The sequence below is a fragment of the Diceros bicornis genome, chromosome 20 (assembly GCF_020826845.1).
Source record: "Diceros bicornis minor isolate mBicDic1 chromosome 20, mDicBic1.mat.cur, whole genome shotgun sequence".
Lineage (NCBI taxonomy): Eukaryota > Metazoa > Chordata > Mammalia > Perissodactyla > Rhinocerotidae > Diceros > Diceros bicornis.
This window is the reverse complement of record NC_080759.1, coordinates 31,534,250-31,560,125: the sequence shown is the minus strand read 5'-3', so window position 1 is coordinate 31,560,125 and position 25,876 is coordinate 31,534,250. Positions and strand designations below refer to the sequence as shown.

At 45.8% G+C, this 25,876-nt stretch overlaps 1 protein-coding gene across 2 annotated transcripts; it reads right to left on the bottom strand.

The window, feature by feature from the left end:
• Nucleotides 1-4,548: 4,548 nt before the first annotated feature.
• Nucleotides 4,549-23,163, bottom strand: GDNF (glial cell derived neurotrophic factor). 2 transcript variants are annotated; one of them, XM_058564206.1, is made up of 2 exons: nucleotides 22,992-23,163; nucleotides 4,549-5,033 (listed from the first exon to the last, which is right to left on the bottom strand). In XM_058564206.1, the coding sequence occupies exons 1-2, from the start codon at nucleotides 23,140-23,142 to the stop codon at nucleotides 4,549-4,551; spliced, it is 636 nt and encodes a 211-aa protein (XP_058420189.1). In that variant the 5' UTR covers nucleotides 23,143-23,163. The 2 variants fall into 2 exon arrangements, with proteins under 2 accessions (XP_058420189.1, XP_058420190.1); XM_058564207.1 differs by having other exon boundaries at nucleotides 23,070-23,163.
• Between the last annotated feature and the right edge of the window lie 2,713 nt (nucleotides 23,164-25,876).

Genomic DNA, 25,876 nt, shown 5'->3' with positions numbered 1-25,876 from the left:
ATTCTGCTGGCCACACGGAGAAAACTGGCCCGAGATAACCTCACCAGCACAAGCCGCAGGAGACTGTCAGAACTGGTGTCTGGGCTCCTGAGGCCCCTAATCCAGTGTTCTCACAACATTCTCAGCAGCAAGGAATTCAGAGCCCGGTACCCACGGAGAGCAGCATTCCCTCTAGGATCACTGCTGGGGTGGGGAGCAGGAGGCGAGCGGGGATATCATTCCCTCAAGACTATGGACCAGCCAAAGCACTAGCGGTTTCAGTTTGGGTGAGGATTTGCAGTGAGCATGGTAAAGTTCCCTTTCTTATTGCTCCTGAGAATTTCCCAGCTTTCAACATATTCTCCCTTTCTCGGTTGAATGAAATTTCCAAAGTTGACCACTGGTTAATCACGCTGAGCAAGAGACCACGGTGCCTGAATGTCCACCAGAGTGTGTGTGTTTGGGGGGACGTGTCCTTCCCCTGTGAGCTGCCCTGTGGGTTCCGCCTCTTGACTATCTCTAGTCTCCCTCTCCGCTCATCCCGATGCTTTCGGGAGCAGGCAATGTGGCCCAAGGTAGTTTCAAGGGATGGTCAACAGTGTTCTGAGAAAGAAAACAAAACCATGGGCAGTTTAATGGTCCTATCCACCTGGGGAATTCTGCACACTAGGCCTCTCCTGGACTGTCACAACGTTCATTAGTCTAATAAAGGCTCTGATAAGTTTGATGCTCCTCTTTTAACTTGAAAAAACTGTTTGATATTATTTAACTCAATGTTTTCCGGACTTATTTGATTGGAGAACCACCCCTTCCTTTTTTTTTTTTGAGGAACATCTTACCTGGTTAGTCATCCTGGGAACATACTTTGGGGAAATGGCTCTAAATAGGGAGAGGAGGTAAGCCAGAGTTTTACAATGTTTGCATTCCCTCTCCCACTTACTAAGGCCATACCGGGATTTGGCTTAGAGAAAGGGCGGTTGGCCTCAGCACTGCTCTGGCAGGAGGAAGCTAAACTCCTGAGCTCAGAAGTGGGTACCAGCGACTCTGTGGAGGCTCAATGCTAGCGACGGCGCGGCGGGAAGGGAAGGGCATTTCAGGCAAAGCCTGGCTCTGCATTGAAGTCTGTTGGAAAGCCTAGGCAGGCAGCCGCTTAGAAGAGTTTTAAGAGCGTCCGAGTTTTGTTTTGGGTTTAAAAAGCCTCACAAGGCCACCTTTTTATAGTCACAAGGCCTCCTGTGACATAACACGTGTGTGTGTCATCTGAGGAGGAAGCATGTTCTCCTCCCCCAACCCAGGGCAGTGGCGTTTCCTCTCTTCAGTGTTTTCCTTGCCACCAGAATACACTAAGCTCAAGGCCACCATCTGCACAATTCCAGGGATTCTGCTACATTGCCACGTAGAACCAGTGTGTATGTGGTGTCACCCAAAGTTGTGCAACGTGGTGGCACCGTCCAGGCGTTTGCCTACCTCAGGGTTTTGCCAGAACGCCCCTTATTTGTTGGCACTATCTATGTCTTAAGTCCTGCCTCAATGTCACCACTAACTAAGGCAGCCCTCTGTTATTTTCTGTTGTAATATCCTGTTTGTATTCTTGGTAACTGATTCATTTATCAACACCTGCACCACTACATGTTTTTACTTTTTTGAATGTTGTCTATCTCCCCTCAAATAAATATCAACTCCACGAGATTGAGCAGAGAGTTTTTGTTTAGGCCACTGTTGGATCCCTGGTGTCTCGCATAGTGCCTAACACACTGTAGGCATGCCATAAATATTTGGCGAATCAGTAAATGAAGAACAACTTTGCAAGTTTTTTCCCCACTTGGATGGTGATTGGTTGTGGATATTTCATGGACAAGGCCATTGACCAACCAGTGGGCTGTGTGGTGGTGAGGGGGAGGGCCTTTTAGCCCAGGGCCTGGCCGTGGTCAGCGGGCGTGGGAGGAAGTACGGAAGTACAGAGAGCAATAGAAATGAGTTTTTATTTGTAAAAAGTTACAAAATGATATTGTACAAAAATAAAGTCTGTAGAGAACTTTGGTTGTATAACACAAACGACCAAGACAGATCAGAGAAGTCAGAACTTCCAAAGAAGTGCACTCTTTACTGGATCAGATGGTAATCGCAATGATAAAGAAAAAATCACAAACTTTACCCTTTTGTGGATTTGCTTCAGTTAAAACCTGCTTATGGTGTGTAGGTGATGCTGGGAACAAGTTGTCAGCACCCATTGAATCCCACAGCCTCTTTGGGCAGGGACTCTCCATGGGGTGTTGGGGGCTGACTGAGGTTGACACCTGGGGACACCAGCCACATCTGCCAGGACTCTCTGATTCGGACAGATGATCCTGGGGCGACATCAAATTGTGCTTCACGAATGACCAGATGGCTGGGTCTGCCACTATTCTGAGCAGGCTACTGCTCAGCAAGATCCCCACTTCGGAGAGGGTAGAGGGAGACCCTTTCCCTCTAGTTTCGAGTAATGCAAGTGAGGCAGAAAGGACAGAGAGGGGCAGAATGATGGAGAACCTAGGTCTTTTGGGGCTGGGGAGAAGGGACGTCTGGCAACTGCTGCCTCTTGGTTACTTTGTAAAATTAACATGATTATTTGAGGGAGACCAGTAGGTCATTTAATTGCTAAATCTGTCATCTTTTTGGGCTAAAAGCCACTAAGATAGTGATACATGATCTCCTTGATAAAAATCCCTTTTATGAAATGTGTGGCAAACTCTAACTTAGGGCCCAGTGTATTGCGCATGGGTTGGCTGCCAGAAAAATCCAGGATCTGGGGCACATGCGAGATGGTGGTTCCCATCCTTCACTTCCTTCCCTTGGAAAGCTTTCATCATAAAGGTAGTGCATTCTGTGGCCGAGCCAGACATATCTTCCTCGTGTCACCTTCTGGACTACCTTCTTCCGAGGGAGGGGTCAGGTGTACAAGGGCAGGGACTGTTGTCCGGAGGCCTCAACCAAGGGGCTTTTATGGCAACCAGGCAGACCTCATGTCTGGAAGGCCAGCAGTGCGCTCCTTGGCCACACTGGGCACGAGCATGTTTCTCGGAAGGGCGGTGGGGGGAAGGATGGAGGAAGAGTCTCTGCCATCAGGGCAGAACCCTGGCTACCTGACAGGATTTTTACTTTTAGGTCAACATTGAATCCAGGACTCCCCACTAATAGGAATTTAACCTTTCATATATATGGTTATGCATATCATAGATAGATATAAGTGGAGGGGAGTAAGAGCTTAAATATGACAAAAAGTGGGGCACATGGCAGATCTGTTCAGAGATGGAGCAATGAAGAAATAAAGCCGAGTGCCAACAGACTCTGCACACTGCTCCCCAAGAAGGGGCCTGTCAAAAATGCTCCTTCTGACACATTTCTTTTTTAAAAAATAAAAATAGGGAAGATGCTGAAAGTGGGGCAATGAACGAGAGCTTTTCTTAAAAAGGTAAAGTAAGTGATTTTTGCCTGGCGAAAAACTTTTTAATACTTTGAAAAGCATGGACACTTGTTCCCAATTAAAATTTCCTTTGTCACCTTTTGCATTTTGCAAGCACATATACTTTGGCACCTTTGAAAAGAAGCTTTAATAAATAAGGGAAAAAAGAAACTCATTAGTGAACGGTAATAAATAACAATAACTTAAATCTCAATAAATAGCTTCTCTATATTTCTGTATCTGAAACAGATGCATTGCATCGAGTAGCTTCTCTGGTCACTGGTGACCACGCATAAACGGAGCTGGGGTGTATGTAACATCTGTCTCTCTGTAAACCGACAGGCCCGGCGGGTCTCCCTGCCCCCATGCAGCTGGGGGCCTTCCCCACTGCTCTCCTGCAAGAATGCTGCCGAAAACCACAACTGGTTTCCTGTCTCCAAGGACATAAAGGAAATACCTTCAGGTTTGTTGTTAGTCATGAGGACAGCCTTTTTGGTTCCTAGCCAACTTCTTTCCACCCCACACACCATGTTCGAAATCAATCACCAACCGTTCACAAAGACGCTGGTTGTACTAAACCTCAGGCCTCAACTTTCAAATTCAAAGGTTGCTATCTCTTGTGCCTTTGCTTTTGTTTTTTCCTTCTTTCCGGGGTATGTCTCCATTGAGTGACAGAAAAATAAACCTTTCATGCTTTCAGCAGTAAAATGTAATGATAGGAATGACACCAGGATTCCCATTTCCCTGGTGTCTCCAGACATGTGAAAACAAACCACAGGAGACTCACTGGTTTGGTTTCATGCGCATCTGCAACTGGGCCATGACCGTGACTGTATCAGATGAAATGATGGCAACACGCAACCGGGGACACCAGCCCTGAGCTTCTGGTGACATCGGCTGCCATCCAGGAGAATCCAGACGGCTATTTTCTCTCTCTCCTGTCCAGTTTTCTGTAGCTGGATCTCCCTCTACCAGGCTCCCACAACGGCTGCCTTCCTCCTCCTCCTCTTCCTTCTCCGCCTCCTTGGTCCTCATCTCCCATTCTGGGCAAACATTTCCTGGGAACCTTGGTCCCTTACTTTGTACTGTAGCAGGAATGCAATACACGGCGGTCTCTGGAGCCGGAGTCAGATACATCCACACCTTTTAGCGGAATGCTTTCTTAGAATATGGTAAACCAGGTTATCATCTAAAAATGACAGGTCGTCATCGAAGGCGATGGGTCTGCAACATGCCTGCCCTACTTTGTCACTCACCAGCCTTCTATTTTTGGATAAGTTTTTCAATATTTTGTCGTACATTGTCTCGGCTGCGTCGCAGGAGCCGCTGCAGTACCTAAAAATCAGTTCCTCCTTGGTTTCGTAGCCCAAACCCAAGTCAGTGACGTTTAAATGTATCGCAGTTAAGACACAACCCCGGTTTTTGCCCTTCTGGCCTCGGTGACCTTTCCGTCTGGAATTCTCCGGGTTGGCAGCTGCAGCCTGCCGATTCCGCTCTCTTCTAGGAAGCACTGCCATTTGTTTATCTGGTGACCTTTTCAGTCTTTTAATGGTAGCTTGAATAAAATCCATGACATCATCAAACTGATCAAGATAATCCTCTGGCATATTTGCTGTTCAACAAGAAAACAGAAAAGGTCACATGAGACAACAACAATGATCATTTCAAGCAGTCTTCTAGGTCAAAGTGCCTCCTAAAGTCAGCCAAGATTGGACCCACAGTGAAACCTATCAGCCAGTTAAGCTGAGTGACCTCTGTAATCCCCTAAGAACAGAGGCTAAAATGCACCTTCCCAGACTTTGCAGAAGGAAAATGATTCCGTTGAAAGAGGAGACTGAAGTGGTGGGTGATACACTTCCTTGTAGAAAACAAAGCCTTAGAAGGGTATATTTCATTTGAATAACATCTGCCATTTTTAACAAGTCTGTAGAGAGTTGCTGTGAACAGGCTGATCCTCTAAGGCCATTTTGCTTCTCTAATAGCATAACCTAGAGCAGTGGTTCTCAAACGTGAGTGTGAATGAGAATAAGCTGAGATGCTCACTGAAATACAGATCCCTGGCCCTATCCTTAGGGGTAGCTGTGTGTGTAGGGCCAAGGAATCTGCATTTTTAACAAACCCTGGAGAAATTCTGATGTAGGTGATCCATGGACCATACTTTGAGAAACCCCATCTTAGAGGGTGACAAAGGCTTATCTTAGATTGGGAAGTCTTCCAACATTGCTATTCGCATCTGGAATACCGAGTGTTTTCTCAGAAATCTACCCTGACTCAACACTTCTGCTCGGCTGAGTGGGATGAGAACCATTTTGATACAACAAATGAAAAGCCCATGAACTCAACTATATTTTAAAACTTCCTTAAAAAACATTAAGAGACTGAAAAACAGCCTACTCTTCATTAACAAAGAGACTAATTTACCACTTCCTCGGAACAGCATGACTTAAGAAAATTATGGAAATACTGTAAGATGGCATTTAAATGTATCATAGCAATCAATGGAATGAGATGCTGTTTGTGGACAGATGCAGCCTGACCCCAAAGAGGTGTGTGTGTGGGGGTGGTCCAGCCTCTGCTGCAGGCTGTCACCCGACTCCCACTGTCTTTGGTTGCAAACAGGACAAGAGGCGTGCACTTTAGGGAGCTCATACGGAGGAGTGATGAGGCGATGCTTCTAAGATGTTTGAGACCCTTGGGTAGAAGCATGAATTAGCAATCTCTTGGTGTTTCCTGCTGTGTTTCAGCATTTACTTTGGCTGATCAAGTAAGAGAAGAGTAACTATTTCAACAATTTAATACATTTTTAGAAAAGAAAGGCAATCCAAATGCCTCTTTATTAGGTACTAGACCTTTTATGCTCCTCTCATCCCATTTGCAGGTAATTTAGTATGTTTAGGGTTATACATGGCTTAGAAAAACATACCACAGAAGAGTTGTTAGCAAGAGTGAATGTTTTTTGCCAAGACCATGTTAAAGTAAAGAGGATTATGTTGTGCCTAACCCATGTCAAATTGTTTCGTCATGAACTGATTGTTAAAACAGGTCTCAGGTATCCTATTGTGTAAAACAAAACCCAGCTAAGGTGACTTAACCATATCTATCTACCTACCTACCTACGTACCTATCTAGATATAGATATATATAGATAATACATAATACATACAAAATACATGATATTTGGTATTGAAAAGAGTGGGGATTGTGTGGATCCCCAGAACACCTCATTGTCAGATAGCTAAATTTTGGCATTGAATGGTTCTCCTGCACAGAAGTCATGAAGCTGCTTCCATCCTGCTCTGAACCCCATCATCTCTCGCCCAGATAACCACAACAGTTCCCAAACTCCCTCATTCCAGCCTTACCCTCCTTCAGTCTATTTTCCACCCAGCAGCTACAGCAATACTCTTAAAACTGTTAATGCAACTCATGTCCCTTCTCTGCTCCAAACCTTCCCCATTTGTCTTGGAGTAAAAGCCAAAGTCCACACTGGCCTAAGGCCCTACCTGACCTGGCCACCCCCGCTCCCCCAGCCTTTGCTACCTCTGACCTCACCTTCTACTTCTCTTCCTCTTACTGCCTCCCCTCCAGTTTCTCTGGCCTCCTCACTGCTCCTCAGACACAGAGTTTCTCAACCTCAGCACTACTGACATTTTAGGCTGTGTCACTCTTTGTTGAGGGATGCTGTCCTGTGCATTATAGGATGTTTACTTGCATCCCTGGCCTCCACCCAGGAGATGCCAGTAGTATCCCCCCATCCCAGTAATGACAAACTAAAGTATCTCCAGACATTGCCAAATGTCCTCTGGGGCAAAATCATCATGGGTTGAGAACCACAGGTCAGACACAAGCAGGGACTCAGGGCCTTTGTGCTGGCTGATCCCTCTCTGCTTCGAATACTGTTCCTGCAGAGCACCCAGTGGCTCACTCCCTCATCCCCTTCAAGTCCTTGCTCAAATGTCACCACCAAGTCCCACCCTGACCTCCCTGTTTAAAATGCAATCCCTCCCCAAGCCCAAATCCAGACCCTCCTGCCCTGCTCTTCCCTCCTCACCATAATACTACCTTCCAACACACTGGATAACCTACTTCTTATGTTTGATATTTGTTGTCTGTCTTCTCTGATAGAATGTTAACTCCAGGAGGCAGAGACCTTTGCTTGTTCATCAATGGATCCCAAGTGCTTAAAATAGGATCTTGTTCCTGGAGGCTCTCAATAATTTTTGAATGAATTAGGTCACTTTAAGAGGGGGAAAGAAAGAGTCCTTAATTTTTCAAGGGGACACTTGGACTTCAGCTGAGAACTGCACCATTATGAAATGAAAGGCTCCAAAATAAACAGCTGACATCACATGGGAAGCCGCAATGCTCTGAATGGCACATTTTCCACCTGAGAGTTGAGTAACCATCTCCAAGCTGACTTTCCCTCGCCAGCTTCCTGCAGCTTTAAAGTGTTAGCTCTCAATGCCCACCTCATCCCGAGTCTTCAGAAAGGGCTCATGCTCCCTGGGAGTAACCGTCTCCCAAGGAGGACTGAAGAGTGGGAAAATATTCTGAATTTGTCATTTCCTTTGCACCACTTTCTAACTGGACTTCCTTAGGAAGTTTTCTTTTTTTTCCTTAAAAAAAACCTTTAAATCTCTATGATTTAAAGAAATGAACTACTTATTTTGAAAAATGACCTGCTTATGCTATTTGTGATTTTTTTCAATAATAAGCTATAGAAGAGGAAATTAGGTGTGCTCAGTTTCAAAAAACCATGCATGTATAGAAATCTGAACTTGTTAAAACTGATATATTAGGGGTGATTGATCAAAACACAAAAAAAGTCTTCAAATTCAAAAAAGACTCTGTTTTACAAAAGGATTCACATGAGGGGGCCCTGGCTCTATTCAAGAATTCCTGAATAGATCATTAACTTAAGAACCTGGGAACATAGAAAGTTAAAATCGATTAAGAATCAACTGAAGATTAATCAGAAATGAGGATGAAACATTATTACAATGTTAACATAAACTAATGGGAAAACATTCAAGTTACAAAAGTTTGACTTACATTGGTTTAGACTCAATTTATATAACATGATAAATTACATAATTTTATATTACTAGAGTTTTAATAATGATTAGAAACAGCATTTATAATGGTCTTATTTATTGCCCAATACTTTCAAAGTTCCCGAAAATCATTTTCCCTCCTTTTTAAGACGTGCACTGCATGGCTTTGTCCATTGGCACTGCATACAGTACGCCTAGTTAAATTTGAATTTCAGATAAATAGCGAATAAATTTTTAGCACAAGTAGTCCTAAATAATGTTTGGGACATACCTATACTTCGTTATGAGACTATTTAGTCCCTTTCTCTTTATTTTAAATTCCACTTGGCCTTTTCAGGGTGATATATGTAGCAGCGTGAATGTACCAACCACTTACACTTTTGGATAAGGTAGCGAACAGATCATTAACCCTGAGTTAAAAGGCTTCCTGGCACCTGCGAAGCAGTCAATAAATGTTCCGTGTATTAAACTGAAAGATGTAGCTAATGAGAACCTCTTTTGTTGATGGGAAAATCTCCCTCATACCTTGTTGTGAATGTGGAAATATTTAAGCCCTAAGTTCAGGCCATAGGCGATTCTTATTGAGCTCAAGTTTTTTGATTTTGTTTTCCTTTCTTCTCCTTCTTGAAAAATAGAGCAAAAAATAAATATTTACGCTGAAAGTTTTACATGGATACCAGAAAAGGGCAACATTATATTTTCCAAACCACAGAGCAAACAAGCCTGTCTCTTCCAACCAAATTCCTAATTCTAGGCCTTTGGATGCTGAGTTCATTTGTAGAGAGGCCTCAGTTTATCAACACTAGGCATTTGGGGGGGCACCAGGAGCCACGCACCTCACTGAGCCTATATTTAAAAATTCTGCTGAGGCGTTGAACCCGGCCCAGGCAAGTAAACTCCCTGTGATGAACCAAGAAGCCCACTGCCTCAATATTCCTGGAATTCACTGAGCTGAGGGGAAAGTATGGGGTTTGGGTTTAGATTAGTTCCCTAAATGAAGACTTAATGGCATATCACTTTCTTCTTCACCCTGTAAAGGGCTTGGCAGAATGTCAGCAATGCAAATGGCCCTCGTTAATATTAACTTTGATAGTAAAATACTTGCAAACCACAAAAGAGGAGCATCATTTTTAGAAAACAGGTCAAACACTTGCTCATTTCCCAGGCCCACTGAGAAGATCTATCTCGGAAAACATGCCCACCTAAAAGCTAAAGTTTTTGAAAAATCAAAATGCTCAAATGCATTTAAGTCATTCCTTAGTGTGCAACCAAATATTTTGGCATTATTCTATTTAAGATATTTTAACTTTGATGTGTCCTTTGTATAAATAGTGTTATTTAAACAAACAAAACCTTGTACTGGGGCAGGACTGGGAACAAACCGTTCTTACTGCACAGACTTCGCCTCCCTCGATTATGGGGAAAAAAATAGTAATATCCCCTCAGGAACAAAGGACTGGGATATTGACTATTTTGTAAAGTTAATTGAGGTTTTATAGGAACAATGGTGAGGCCTCAGAGTACTCCCTGTAATAGCCAAACTAAAAAGTACATAATGCAAAACATCGTCTTGGTTAAGCTGGCATTCAGTGGACAAAGTATTCTCCTAAATGTTGGATTTCTCTTAAGAACAGTACAAGTTTAACTGTATTTTAATCAAAGGGGTCATTTTATACTCGTATCAGGTTTTCCTCTCCTCACCCTGGCCAGACTGGGGGTCTAAGCCCGTCTTCAGCCCGTCTTCACCCTGTGGGCCCAAGAGGGAGGCAGCACAAAGTTGTCTACAAAGCGGTGAGATGATAACCCTTTACCCAAAGGGGAGCGGGCTTTGACGATGGAGGGAAGGTCTCTGAGGCTCTGCGGGTCCCAGCAAAGAGGTGCCTGACCCCAGCACCCACAGTGGCCCTCTCTTAGAGGAGCCATCTTCCGGTCCAGAGCCAGCCTCAGGGCTGCGGGAGTCCTGGAGAGAAGGCCCAGGTGTTTCTTGCTCTGGAGAGGACCAGTCTCTACTTCATTGTAAAGCCTCCAGCTTCTGTGTACTGGAAGAGCGAGGGTTAATACATTGAGGTCTACAGGGATGAACCACCGCCTAAGCCAAGGCCATACAGAGTAGAGATGTGGGGAGGCATCTGGAACCAGCGCCCGGAGGCCCTCACCCCGGGTAGTACCCGGTTCAGAGGTGGGCTAGACCCTGGGTGGGAGGCCATGGGTTGCTGTGCCTGGGACTGCTGGGGTGCTGAGCAGCCCGTCCTCACAGGTAGAGCCTCCCCTGAAAGGCTGTCCACAGACAGGAGGCAGGTGGAAACACCCCTGGGGGTGGGGGACATTTAATCTGATATTCTTTGTCTGCCTGTACCCCAGGTAAAGTACAAATAGCTCTGCAGACCAAGTATATGAAAAATAGATGTTCTCTCTCTATATATATACACACACACATGCATGTTTATATGAAAAGATCAGCCTAAGATTGATATAACCTCTCAAGAAAATTCCCAAGTAATATTATTCTCTAGGATAAGTTATTTTTACTCTTTTCAGTAAGGTACAAACATGATTTTCTTTCACTAATGTTGAAATATTATAAGAAATACATGGTGGAGTCTTACCTTTAAAATTCCTCACATTACAAAATTTCATCATTCTGTATTTTAGATAACAGCTTCCTTCCTTGATGCACTTAAAAATATTACCAATACAAAGGGGGGATGGGTGCCTACTTTCACACATTAACTTTAGACCCAAGAACATCCCTGCAAGCAGGGATCGCACATTATCTCCACTTTACAGATCAGGAAACTGAGGCTCAGACAAGATAAATTTGCCCAAGGCCACATGGGTAGTAAATGTGGACTCGGTTTCGTTTCAAAGCTCAAACTTGTTCTAGTGTTCCTGCCGCCTATTTGTTTTTAAGTAAAAATTCTACTACCATGAAGCTTTTCAAGTCTCAAGACATGTAGTAATTTATTGATATGCTGCACACATTTTACTAAATTTTACCTGCACACATTTACAAAATTCAGCACAAGAAGTGAGAAATATACTTTCTGTTGGAAAATTTGGTATGAACTGAGGTACACTAAGTAGATTCTAAAATTAGGCTGCCATGGGCCACAGAATACAGCAAACTGTCTCCAAAACGGGAAAAGCCATGCCTCTCAGGATCTCTCTCCCATGTCCTGGTTCTTGCATATCACTCTAAGGCAGATCTGGCAATTTCCCAGTTAAAACCGGAAAACCGGCAGCCAAGGGCAGTGGCGGATTCAGACAGAGAGGCCCCGTCTCCGGAAGCTCCTCAAACTCACTCTGGCACCAAATGACGAGGCTCTCGCTGCGGAGCTGGAGAGGACAGAGCTTGGGATTCCAGTCCGAGGTCAGCCCCTGACCAGCCTCATGAGCTTGGACAAGTCACTTAACCCTTCTCAGGTCAACTAGACCCTCTCTGGGGCCCTCCCCGGTGCTAAAACCCTAAGATGCGACTGTCTAAGGCATGATGGGAAAGTGCTCCCAGACACTGGTTTTTAGTCACCTCTGTCAGGGAGAGGCCTGCCTCTGGCTGATGTCCCAGCAGCATTCTGCTGGGCCACCATCATCAGGGACCCCGGGAAACCCCACAGGAGGTATTTTAGGTTCTAGCAGTTCTCAACCTTTTCAGTTTACCTCTTGCCTCAACATCTTGGTTATGTTTGAAATAATCACCACCAAGTGTGATTATCTCAACTCATTAAGTCATCTTCCTCTGCCCTATTTAGGAGAGGTGAAAAGATGTGTAGAAAGGGCCTGTATTTGAGTCTCAAAGCACCCAGGTTCTAGTGGGAGGCATCCTGACACCTCAGTCTCCATCTGTAAGGCTGAGATGGAGCCAACAATCTCTGAGAGGACATACTAGGCCAACATGCTAATCCTTCAGTCTCCATCACCCAAAGTCAAACACTAAACTTGCCATTTTCTTAAAAATCTCTATTTTATTCATTTCTGTTTTTGCTGCTTCAAGCATATTTAGGTCATACCCAGCTTATGACTTCAAGGCTAGAATCACCACTGCAACTGCTACCAAAGGTATCGTGAGATCCCCATAGCTTGTCTTGGAAGCTGTCGACCCTTGTTCTTATCTGACCTTCAGTGACCTCTGAAATGTGCAGTGTTAGTCCATGAGAGCGTTCCAGCTCTCTGAAAAATTCTACCAAGTTTTGTCATCCACTACTATTTAGAAGTGTTAAATTTGCCACTTATTTGAACTAATTAAAAAAAAAAGTCCATAGATCCTGAAGCACTTGAATGCTGATGTATCTCACATTCTGTAATGACCATCCTTGCTTTCCTATTTTGGACAGAAGTATTCGTCTAGCATTAGCTAGACCGTCCTGGTCTTAGGGTACTCTTGGGTTAACTTCAAGAGGGGTCCACAGCTCTATTTCCCTAAGAACAATCACCAGCCGAGGCAATTTACTAAGTCATTGTGACCACTGCCAGAGTTTCCAGTGCATTCTCTCCACCACCAGTGGCTTGTTGACAATAAGGCATGACATAGGTTTATTTGAAAAGTATTGGTGTTGTAAAAACACTAGTGTTTCGTTGTTTTAAAAAAAGCATTTCTGGATCCTCTCAAGGCAGAAGAAAAAGACCAACCAGAATAAAAACCATTTCAGAATACAGAAAAATGAACCTTGGGTATACTTTTATAAGCCACTCTGGCCACCAAAATGCCATTTTATTTACCACCTCTACCTATTTTGATCAACACGGCACACGCTTATTAGTTATATTGTATCTTGAATTTTTATCCTACAATTTAACTAAGAAAACTTGTCATAAGTGTAATGGAAATTATTCCATGAATACAAATAGCCAAACAACCTCACTCAGAGAGAGACAGGCAGTTTATTCATCTTGCTATTCAGCTTCTGATAGCCCTGCTTTGATTTCCACCTCTGTGGTCTGTACTTTTATTATACTTATGTTAATAATTTTACAGTAACACAGCACGGCCCCCCCCCCCCGGGGGGGAAATGTCCATTCTCCTGCTTTTAAGTCAGGAAAACACCCAACAGGGTGTCCATTTGTTAGCAATCCACGAACACCTGGGGTGAGCTAAAAGCACTCCAGAGTCAGCAGTAAACACCGTGCGCTAATGCGTGCGCACCATGAACTCTGCTACTGCCCTTATACAAAATTTAACAGGGAAGGGCGAGAAGCTTACCCAATAAAATTAAGTGCTCAAAAAGCCACTTGGGAAAATAACTCCTCGTGGTGTTCTCAAAGGCAAGTGGTTTTTGAGGGGAAACCCCAAAGGAACCTGGAAACAAAGGAACCTTTGCTTCTTCCTTCCCACAAAGCCCTGCTCCCAGCCTGAGAAGCTCCAGAATTCCTCCAGCACTCTGCATTCCCTTCCCTCAGCCCTTCCCAGTGGGCCACCTGAACAGTGGGTAAAGGAACGCTGAGGAGCTGAGGGACTTGGGCAAGAGGAGGAGGGACTAAGAGAAGATGAAAGGAAAATAAAGGGGATGAAAGAAGTGTTCTTTATTGCTTGAGCCTGTTTGGTAGATTCCTGTGGTCAGATGTGAGGAGGGACTTTCTACTCCCCAGTGAATAAGTCTACTGGGATCTCAAAGACTCTTCGTGTAATCAGCTATAAGTATCATTCAGAAACGACTGCATTTACAAAACCCCAAAGCCTGACTCTTCTCTTCGCCGTCTTTCTGTTGTAGTTAGAAGAGTTACACAGGCGGGTCTTGGGCTGACAGGAAGTGATCTTGTGGCATGGTGACAAGAGTGAGCATTGGGCTCAGGCTGCCCTGGGTCCAGAGTCTGGCTAAGTTGCTTAACCACATGGAGCCCCCAATTTTCCCTTAAAATGGGGATTGTTACGCCTTTATCACAATGGAAGAGCAGTTTCCAGCTCAGTGCTAGAAAGCATTTAACAAATGGTGCCTAAAGTACGTCCCTATGGTCGTCACACCTGTGATAATTCTCCAGCAATGCCTACAAAGGGGGCAGCAGTGTGAAGATTAACTCTACCGGCTCTAGACAAAGCAAGATTACCCTAAAGGAGATGCAGACACTGGTCCCTTATTAGTCTAGTGTGTTCCACAGAGGAGAGGGCCTGGACCCCCCGGCAGGGTGGTCTACGGTCTGTGGGCAGAAGGAGCAGGCCCATCTTGGGAGTTTGTACTGCCTCTTCTGTGTTCCTAGAAATGCCCCAAAATTAACCACACAAATATCAACTGAGTCCACAGCCCAGGAACGATACTTTTGTGTCCCCTATGGCATGGGTCAGTGTCGTCAAACTAAGGCATGTGTCCCTCTGGGGGCACACGAAAACTCTCTACAGTGCCAGTGGGTAGTTTTAAGAGAATCAATTTCCAGATCCTCAACAGCTACATGTGCTGCATCCTAAAACTGGTCTGTCCTGCGGCCGGATCTCTTTTCCCATGTTCCCTTTACAGCCATCCTTCCTCCTTACTGAGACAGTGTACTTCTGGCCCATCTCATCATTTCACTGTGAGGCACAGACCAGAGGATAAACAACTGTAGGCACCATGTAAGGACAATTCAGGCGTGCATGGCTCCATGGGACAAACTGATATCGATGGCTCCTGATGTAAGGATGCATCATCATTAACTTAGTATTTCCACATTTTTACCTGAATCTAATCACACGGAAACAATTACGCAAATCCAAATTGAAGGACAGTCTGCAAAACAGCAAGCAAGACAGCCTGGACTTCTCAAAAATGTTAATGTCATGGGAAAAAAAGTCTTGGGAGCTACTCTAGATTAAAGGAGAATAAAGAGCCATGACAATAGAGTGCAATTTGTGATCCTTGATTAAGGAAAAAACTATAAAGGACTTTATTGCCACATTTGGGGTAATTTGAATATGGACCATCTATTGGATAACAGTATTGTATGAATGTTGAACTTCCTGAGCCTGATAACTGAGTTGTGGTTATACAAGATAATGTCCTTGATCTTAGGAGGTATATGCTGAACTATTTAATGTTATATGTCTGCAACTAATTCTCAAATGGTCCAGAAAAAAAAAAAATGAAGCAAAGTGCTAACAAGAGGTCAATCTTGGTGAAGGGTACATGAGTGTTCATTGTACTATGAACACTTACTGAGGGAAAGTCCCCTATGAATAAATCAAGAAATACTGAAGCGGATGGTTCCACCTTTCATTCTGGCTAGGCACTCATGGCAAGACTCAATGCTTTATCTGCCTGTCCATCCACCCATCCATCTATTCATCTTATAATTAGGATCCAGCAGTGTGATGGTTGTCATGGATGTATACTAATGTGTATTTGAACTGAAAATGAAGTCAGATCTTTTCTGACCAAAAAGTCAATTTATCTGAGCTGATTAGTTTGATAGTTTTCCATGAATTGAATAAGCCAAAATTGCAGCTCTAAGGTTTGCCAAAAATATCTTAGAAGCACATATTCCCGAATGGGCTGGAAATTATATCTGGCACAACTATTAAAACTTGTGATAAAAATTTTAGATGTCATCTTAGAAGTGGACAGTAGTTTTTCAACATTATTTTTGCAGCTTTGCAAGCAAAAATTTGAAGACTTTTAAACCTATGCCTACTTCTCTCTTTTTTTTTTTTTTTTGGTGAGGAAGATTAGCTCTGAGCTAACATCCATTGTCAATCCTCCTCTTTTTGCGAGGAAGATTGGCCTGGGATAACGTCCATGCCCATCTTCCTCTGCTTTATATGGGATGCCGCCACAGCGTGGCTTGATAAGCAGTGTGTAGGTCCACGCTCGGGACGTGAACCTGCGAACCCCAGGCCGCCGAAGCGGAGCGTGTGAATTTAACCACTACGCCACTGGGCCAGCCCCTCTGTTATCTTTTTAAAGTCATGCAAAAGTGAGTATTGTCTCTACTGGGCTAACTACTTGATTCCCAATAGTGACCCAAGCTCTGCCTATGCAAACCCACTCCTATTCCCTCTGTAGTGATCACTCTGCACTTGTGCAGTCACCATTGGTTTCTCCTGTGAATGCCCCCTTTCCCTGGGCAGAAGTGGGAGTGATCTGAGAACAAGTACCTCCCAGAAGGTCTCCCAAATGCTGTCAACCTATCAAGCATTCCAGGAGATCTCACTTTGTCCCCAAAAGTTAGGGAACTTTCTCTTATTGCAAAAAGCATCAATGCTATACGAGTACGAAGAGAAATTTATGTTTCTCTCCTTAAAGCCTTCTGATCTGGACTTTGAAGTAGCCGTTAAGAATATGAGCCTAGGCCCACTGCTGCCCAAATGGAAATTAAAAAAAGGGTCTAAAGGAAATTTAATATTCCCTGCTTCTTTCTATTCACTTGCTTCTTTGATTTTCCTGGAAATCTGTGTTTCAGGGTTATGAATGTATTTTTAGCAAGCCAATGTTTGTGTTTTCTTAATCTACTAATATGGGAGCACAGTCTGTGTTAAGCCAAAAAATATTGGCTTCGAGACCAGAAGTCTGAGGTTTGAATTCTGGTTTCACCACTTATTAGATTTGTGACCTTGAGCAACACTCTAGGTCTCGTTTCTTCGTCTGTAAAATGGGGATACTGGTATCTCCTCTTGTCCAGTAAAGCTCAAACTTACTAGATTATAGGACAAGATATAAAACCTATTTGTTAAAAACTGAGTTAACAATGTGGATCACTAAGAGGTACTATGACACTAACTTTAATATTAAGTTCTTATTTGTAGCTCTTCACTTTCTTGAGGATGAATAGGTTGATGCAATTGTGCCCGTGCTGAGAAGCTTTTTAAAAATAAGGGCACATTACTTCAAAATGAAAAATATGCCTATGCTACAGACCCCCCTCATGAGCAGCCCAGGTACTGGGGTTACTTTTGCAGCAAGATGGCTTTGCAGCAAGACCCCACTTGCTGCCACCTGCTTGCTGGAGATGCTCCAGTGGCACCCCCTGCCATTAAAAAGACAGCAAACACCTTCTTGTCCTGGATTTTACAGCATCTCATAATCTGGGTATCACCTACGGAGATATCCTAAATTTCACACCACTTCCCGCCACCTGTTCTTAGTCCGTGGCGACTGGTCTGGCCTCCTTCTTGTATCCACCACCTGCCCCTTCCCCATATCACGGTCACAAATTTGCCCATGCTTCTCCCTAGTCTGGAATGTGCCTTTTTTCCTTCCCCTTCTCTTCCTAATACCCATCTTTCAAGTATCAGCTCAAATCCTCCCTCTTCCCTGAATCCTTTCCTGCTATGATCTCAAATCCCAGTGACCTCATTGCTAGGAATTCTTACCATGACCACAGCTAATGTAAACCCCTCAGCAGACATATCTATCTGTCTGACTGACAATCCAGCCACCCATCTGCCTATCCATAGTTTACAACTAGGTCATAAGCTACTTAAGTTCACGAGTTTGCTTTTTTGATGCCATACAGCACCTAGCACATGAAAGATATTTAATACTTGCTTCTTGATCGAACTGAAGTGATTAATTAAAGAATAAGTGTTTTAACTGAATGAAAGGGCCATGGACCATTAAGGGCTAAATAAACAAAGATGAAAGGGACGTTAGGAGAGGAAAATGCCAGATAGCTTTTATTTTTATATCAGCAAAAGTAGAATCTTTTGAGAATAATTCTTAGGCTCCTGGATCAGCCTTAAGGTCCTAAGGCTGGCCAATTCAAATTAAGTCTGAAATAGATTTCTCTTAACAGCAACAGTTTGATATAGGTCTCTAGACTGGGGCCAGAGTGACACATTGCTCTAGGATCTCAAGTGAGAAATCAGTGCCCCTAAAAGTTTCTGACATGCAATTTCTTGATTCCAAGAGTCCTATCTCAAATGGCAGAGCCCCTTCCCAGCTTAGGTAGTTACTTTGTTATAGTACTGCTCATTCATACAGTCCCTAAAGCAATAAGTGAATGGTGCTTATTTATTCTGAATTCTATATCCTATAACATTAAATTTGAGAGCTTAACATTTAACCAGCTTGTTGCACTAGAAGCTTCTTTAGCTGGATTTTTTGCTAGCTTTATGAGACATCTTAAATTAAGTATCCAGCTGGGATCAATGAAAACAGAAACTATGTCGAGATAGGCAGCTTTCAACTCACAGTCCCCTTATCACTTACATAGGATCTGCCTGCCCTGGCTCCCTTCTCCCTCTGGGGGAAGAGGGTGTTCCTAACATGCCCATGGGAATCTTGTGGGAAAGATTCCATAGGAACTATGTGGGCTCAGAAAATGGAGAGGGGAAGGAGCTGTGAAACCCGGGAAGAGCCACGGGGAGCTGACCCGGGGGCAGAATCTCAGGCAAGGCTGGCCTGCCTATGTGCTGACCCAGTGATTGACTGCAGGGCCCACAATAGCCTCCCCGCAAGACCTGCACTTCTTTCAGTCTCTGTACTATGTTGTGCTGCTTGAAATTCCACCATTTAGAGCAACATCTTGTCTTGGCAGAAGCAGGAGTGAAAGATTGTGGCGGGAGAAAAGGCATTCATTGGGTGCGTGGGGAGGGGCTGTTGGAAGTAGGAGGGTGGCAGCTACAATACCTATTTATGGGGCACAGCCTTTACAGGAATTATCTCATCCTCTCTCCCAGCAACCCCATGAGGCAGGTTTAATATTATCCTTATATTACAGATGAGGAAACTGAGGTTTAAGAGATATTAAGTAACAGCTGGTTAAGTGGCAAGGCTGGATCTAAACCATAGTTTGATCTGAATGTGTAAACTTAAGCTCTTGCTTATTGAAACTCCTCATTTCTTGCTCTATGCTCTCGTTCTGCAGGGACCTTATGGGGTCTGGCACCCTGGTAAGAGACTCTAGCCTAATAATATTGTGACTTATATTTCAGTTATATCGTGGTTGACATAGATTTTTGTGGGCTAGCCTGGGGACTTGATAGCTTGATTTATAAGATTGTTTCTGTAGGAAATTTTGTGACTTGCTGCCAAACTGGTGGAATATAATCACATTATATTACAATAAATTCTGCATTACCCTAATTACAATTTAACAATGCTCAACGTACCTTCTAGTTGGCTTCCAGTCACACAAAAAGCTCACCTTTCCAGCCCAAGGTTCTTAATGTTTAGTTTTAGTTTACAATGCTATTGAATATACAATGCCACACATTTATATTTACTAGATGATATGTTCCATGAGCACAGGGGCTCATGTATTATGTGTACCAAGGATTCTCTAGCACCTAGGACAGTGCCTGGCACATACAGGCACACATTAACTATTTGTTGAATGAATATGTGCTTTTAGATGGATAATTTCTAAAACCAGATGCACTTTATGCTGTTACTTGTGAAACACATTTAGAGCTGTCACACACAGCTGACATCCGGCATATGACTACGATTAACTAACCTTGAATAAATTCAGACAACCTTGTGCAACACAGTTTTAGTCATTAGTTGAAGACCTTCCTCACACATCAAGTGTTTTCCCCTAGGTAGCAAAACCGAACGCTCTGCGTTTCAGTGGTTGGGGGAAATCTGGTCTCAGGTTCAGCAGACCTGCTTCTGGCCGCAGTGGAACTCTGGCACTTTGGACAAGCTGCTTCACCTCTTGAGGCCTGAGGACCATAAGAGGATTCCTTTCTATGACATCTGCAAGTTTCATCTTCTAGCTTCACTTGCACCTTCCTCACACCCGCTCTAATCGCCCTTTGGAGATGATGCTGGCACAAAGCAAAATAAAAGAATAAAGCTAAAGGGAAAAGTCTTGAATGCTTAATAGGGAACTCACAAGCCCTTGAGTTTAGACAAGTTCAAAGTTGCTATAGGAGGCAGCCACAGCCCATTTACTTCATAGCCAACCAAGTGAACCAGTGATGAATTCTGTTTGGCTAGTTCATCCTGTGATCATGCTAAGAACAGAATTCTGGCTGTTTCATTTACACTGGAACCAGGAGAACACACGCAACCTCAAGGGTGAGTGTGCGGACGGGGTGCAGTCTGGCCCCCTTTGAACAGCACAGGATGACTGTTAAAGTGGCACAAAAGAACCTTTGCTCAATCACTAAGTTACAAACATTTGAAAAGAAGAGAGACCATTATTTACAGTAGTTTCTATTTTCAAATGAAACAAGTGACTTAATGTTTTTCTGCATAAGCCTTAACCAGTCGCATGGTGTACAGTGCAGGATATAAATGTCAGCACTGTGACAGGGGTGTGTTGACACTGGTTGAGTGGTCAAGTCTGCACACTGTCGTCATTCTGCCTTCCCTACACTGACAGCTTGCTACCGAATTGAACATACCTGGAAAGAAGTCAATTTGGCTTAGAATGCAGCTCAGTTTCTCTTTGGGAACGCTTCTCTTTCAAGTTTCCTCTAGGATCTATTGGGTCTTCCCACAGATAAAACAGAATTGGCTGTGTTCTGCTGGTTCAGTTATAAATAGAGAAGTCAGAATCTTGTCCATTGATGACTTAGCATCAGTTTTGGGAAAGGGAAGTAATCTCCCTTCCCCCACAATATGCCCTCTCTCCCACAATCAGTAAGATTAATGCCACCTTGCTTGCTTTGTGATTGGTTGTAGCTTATATGAGGCACAGATTTTCTTAGGGCATTATCAAGTCATAGTGATTCAACCTTGACTGCACTTGAGACTTACCTGGGGACCATCTAAATATGCAGATGCCCAGGCCACACCCCAAACTAATTAAATCAGAGTCTCTCAGGGTGAGGCCCAGCCAGCAGTATTCATTAAAGTTCCCCAAGTGATTCCAGCGAGCAGGGGTTTCTCCTTATGAGTCTCTTCCCAAAGGATGGTTAGGGCAGGACCATGAAGGCCAGGGGGCAAATCTCATAGCTACTTGCATTTTGGAGTGACATGGCTTCCCTTTACTGTATAGTTGTAAACTGTTCATTGAGTTCTAAAGTAAGTAACTTGTCCCAAGTCATAGTTAGTTGAAAACAGAGCCAGAGCCAGGAGCCAGCACTAAATAAGACTAGGTAGACAGGATACTAATATGTTAATTAAATCTCTATGAATTAATCAGCTTCATAATCAGGCACAGTCATTTTTCTCTCCTGAATGCCCTGGTTAGAGAACTATTATCGGCCACTGTGTTCTGTTCCTCTGGCCTAGGCTGTTTGAATGAATGAAAAGCCACTCAGCTCTCATGGGTACTGTTCTGAAGACCATGGCACTAAGCGGCATTTTAAATTTAAGTTTCTATTGGAGAAGCATTTATATCCATTAAGATGGAAATTCATAGTTGAAACCAAAACCTTTAAAAATAGGTTTATACAACTAATTGACAGAAACTCTTGGAACAGTTACTTTAATTTCAAGGGATCAACCATGTTCTCTTTCTAATCCTAAGTCACTCTTGAAGTTTTAATTTGCCTTAGGAAAAAAATGAACTTTTTCTCTTTCAGGACCTCTGGAAGAAGATGCTTTTGTTGTATTAAGCATAAAATAAGCCCATCACATTTCCTGGGCTGTTTTTAGCCCAAGGCCACAGGGTTCGGGGTACTCTTAGCATACAGCTGATTTGTGGGGCCTCTTCTACTGTGCAGATGACCACAGGATGTTTCAAGTGCAAAACAGAGGGGTAACGGAAGGGGGGAGTAGCCAGGGTGACATCCTGGATACAGCCCACATTGCTTTATTTTGGGGTTGTGTCAAATCTTCTAGTGTTATCTTTGTTGACTACATACCTTCCCAGAAACCTCTAACTTGTAATGGAGCACACCTGGCTTTATGCAACAGCTAAGCTTCTGAACAGTGGAGGGTAAATTATATCAAATCACAGTTGACATGGCCTAATAAATTTCCTATCTAAAACGTTAATTTTTGAGAGGTAAATCACATATTTATTTTCTAATATGAATAACCTTGTCTTTTCTTAAGAGTTAAACATGGTCTTGTGTGGAGTGAACTACAGCTCTTTTCCCTAGTCCCAGCTAGCACTATTTACCGTTAAGTCTTTCTAGAACCGGAACTTTTCTGAACAGACTTGACACTGCCCAGATGCTTGTTTTGGAAATAGAGGCCCTTCTGTGTTTTCTCTGACTCTGGCTTGGTTTTGTGAAACCTCAGCCTTTCCCTTGCAAGGGCAGTTTAGGATGGAAATGCAACTGTTTTCAGAATTCAGCACAACCAGACACACCCAAACAGATAAAGGGCTTTGGAAGAAAGAGAAATGTGATGTGTATGTGTGTATACGTGATGGGGAAGCAGAGACAAGGGGACAACTGTGTGTTTTCCTATGGCGGTGGTGGTGGTGGGGAAAATATCCGTTCATCGGAATGCTAAACGGACAGCAAAAAAATTTGATACCCTCTGTGCTGGGCAAACTAGCACATGTCATATACAGACCAGGCGTCCGGGGCCTTTGGGCAGCAGCCGGCAGCTAGGGCACCGGGAGGGGCTTCAGCGCCTGCAGCGCAGCTCTGCCCGCGGGTCGGGGAAACCCTACGGCCGTCTTGGCTGCCTTGGGGTGCGTGCGGGCAGCGGGTGGGGGTGCGTAGGGGTCCGTCGGCGGCCCCCCCGCGGGGAGGGAACGGTTCTTACAGTCACTGCTCAGCGCGAAGGGCGCGCGGCGGCGGCCGAGGGAGCGGTCTTCGGCGGGCGCCTCGGGAGGCCTCTTACCGGCGGGCAGCGGGAAGGCGGACGCGGTGTGGAGCAGCACCAGGCAGACAGCCACGACATCCCATAACTTCATCTTAGAGTCCCGTCCGGCGGCGGCACCTGCGCGGGCGGGCGGGCGGGGGAGAGAACCAGAGAATGCACTTTACGCCAGGACGCCGAGGGCCGCCGCACTGCCCTGGGCGCGGCATCCCCGCGGGTCCCTGTGCCCCTCTCCAAACTCGTCACCGCCCTCCTCCGGGACGGCTGCAGCCCAGAGGTTCCCTGGGCATCCCCCGCCCTCTTTCCAAGTCCCCTGCTCGCTCCCTCTCCCGGGTGCGCCCCGGGCGCGGCTTGCTCTCCGCGTCCAACCCACAAGGAAGCCCTTCCCTTCCGCCACCTGATCCCTAGGGTCAGATTTTCCAGCAGGGCTGCTGCCCCCGCCGGTACCAATACAACGACAGCAGGATACCTGGCCAACATGATGACACCAGTACTGGCGCGCAACACTCTCCCATCCCCTGCGGGGCGACTGGACAGCCTCACCCTGTGTCCCCCGCCCCAGCCACATGCCTCCCTACCCTGTCAGGCAGCTCCCTTGGGTCCCGGGAACCAGCCCTCGACCAAAGCAAGCAACCAGCCTTTGATTTTAGGAATAAAATCAAGTGCACCCTCTGCCCAGGGTCCTGATCCAGCTCTCAGCTAGGCGGGGGCAGGCTCGGTGGCACCACTCACCCCGCCTGCGCTTCAGTCCTCCCACTTAAATAAGTATTTTGTCGCCGGAACAAGAAGTTAGTAAGGACGTGGAGACTTTGGGCCTGAAAGGGAATATCTGCTTTAAGTTACTTAACTTCGCGCATCAGCTTGGTTTGACATACTACTTCACTTCTTAAGGTTATGAACATTAAATAATGTATGAAAAGGCCTAGAAGAGCATAAAGTAAGCGCTCAATAAATGCTTTAGCATTGCTGCCAGGTAGCGATTGTAATTGTCTTGAAAATTTTAATCCTTGGTGGTATACCCGAACGCCCTCACTTTATTTTTGCAGCTTTGGCAGATTCTGGCCCTAAATCTCTTCCCCTCCCAGAGAAGTCTCGAGCTGCCCGCGCCCGAGTCACAGTCACTCCTGGACGCCTGTACCCAGTCCCGGACGCTGCGGAGGCGCAGGAGCACCAGAAGGTCTAGACCGCGAAAGGGCGCGCGGTGGGGGCCCAGGTCTTCTCAGCTAGGGGGCTCCGTTTGACTTCTCAGTCTTCACACCCCTAGAAAGGAGAGCCATGCAGCCGGGGTCGGGCGAGAAAAAGGTAAAGTCAACTCCTGGCTAAGCAATACCCAATTAGGAGGTGGGGAGGGGACCCGAGCACCTGGGGGGGTGGGGCGGTGCGGTGTTACCCAGTGCCTTCCCAATGCCAGTGTTCCGGTTTTCAGGAGAATTCTCAAGTGGAAACTACGAGATTCATGCAGTTGATTATCCCCTCTCCTCCAAATAAAACGGAGTCTTAGGAAAATTTCCCTGAACTTTTTCCATGGGAGAAAGTAAGAGAGTTTCCAGGTAAATGCAAAAACCTCGGCACCTTTCCTCTCCGTTAGTTCTCAGGCTCGCCCGCCTCCCTTCCAGTAGCCGCCCCCTCCCACGCCCATCTCCATCCAGAACTCCCGCCCGGGTTCCCGTGCAGGTCACCCCGGGAAGCGTTTAATTCGGCCGCCACCTCCCACCGCTGCGGACACGAATGCATTTTCCATCCTGTGGGCGTCTATTTGTTCGCTAGGCAGCTGTTGGGCTCGGGGAGTTTGTAGGGACTAGGAACTCCGAGCAACCTGCAGCTCCAGGCGCCTCATGCCGCGCTGGCTGGTTTAAACCCGGGAAAAAGCAAAGGCTCTGGGTTTGGGCGCACGGGCCCAGGAAACACTGCGTCGGGCCGTGCAAAAAGAGCGCAGCGAGGCGCTTTGGGAGAGAGGTCTGGGGAATCGCGAGGCCTCCCGCCCCTCGCCCCAATGTCAGCTCTCGGGTGTGTGCGAAATGGCTGGCGGCCCCGAGAAGTCGGGAGGCGCGGGGTTAATGCGCCATTCCAAATCGCGGTGCCCGCCAGCAGGAAGCGACAGAGGCACCAGATTTCCCTTCCGCATTAAGAGGGTTTTTCCTTTTTTTTTCTGCTTGGCCGACGGAGGGCTTTTTAAATTGGACGTGGAGATCCTCAATTAGAAGTGTGGCGAAGCTGGCAAAAGAGGAGACAGTGGAAAACTCCCCGCCTCGTCAGAGGAGGCTCCCGGCTCCCGTTCCCGCCCTCGCCGGCTGCGGCGCAGGCCCCGAAAGAGCTCTCCCACCTCCCCCGGGACGGGGAGGGCGCATTCTTCCCTCTGAGCACCGCCCGGGCCGGCTCCAGTCGGAGCGTCTCTTTAGTTCCCGGTATTCGCTGGGCGGAGGAAGAGGAGGGGGTCTGGGGACTGAGCATACACAGCGGTCTACTGGGACGTTTTTCTCCGAGCCCATCCGGGCGCCCCACCCCACCTCACACACACCCCGCGGCTTCCCGGTAGTCTCTTTATGGCTCTCTCAAAGCACAACAGCCCGATGTGTTTCTGCTGCAACCATCCGCTTTTGCTCCGCGCGCGAATAGCTTAAAGCGCTGCCACGTGCGGTCACCAAGCTCTCCTCCCGAAGTCGGCTCTGCCCGGCGCCCCCGCACCGGTTCTTGAACCCCACAGCCAGGTCCCCCTCTGCGCCCGGGACCAACACGCCAGGCAGGGCAGAAGGGGCGCGTCGCGGGGCCGGCATCCGGTGGTCCTCAGGCCCGGGGCGGCAAGGACGCCCAGGAGAGCCGCAGTGCCG

Coding starts and splice junctions, on each gene's coding strand:
- GDNF (XM_058564206.1), bottom strand. CDS start 23,142: ATGAAGTTATGGGATGTCGTGGCTGTCTGCCTGGTGCTGCTCCACACC. Junction 5,034..22,991: donor CTTCGCGCTGAGCAGTGACT/GTAAGAACCGTT, acceptor CTTGTTGAACAG/CAAATATGCCAGAGGATTAT.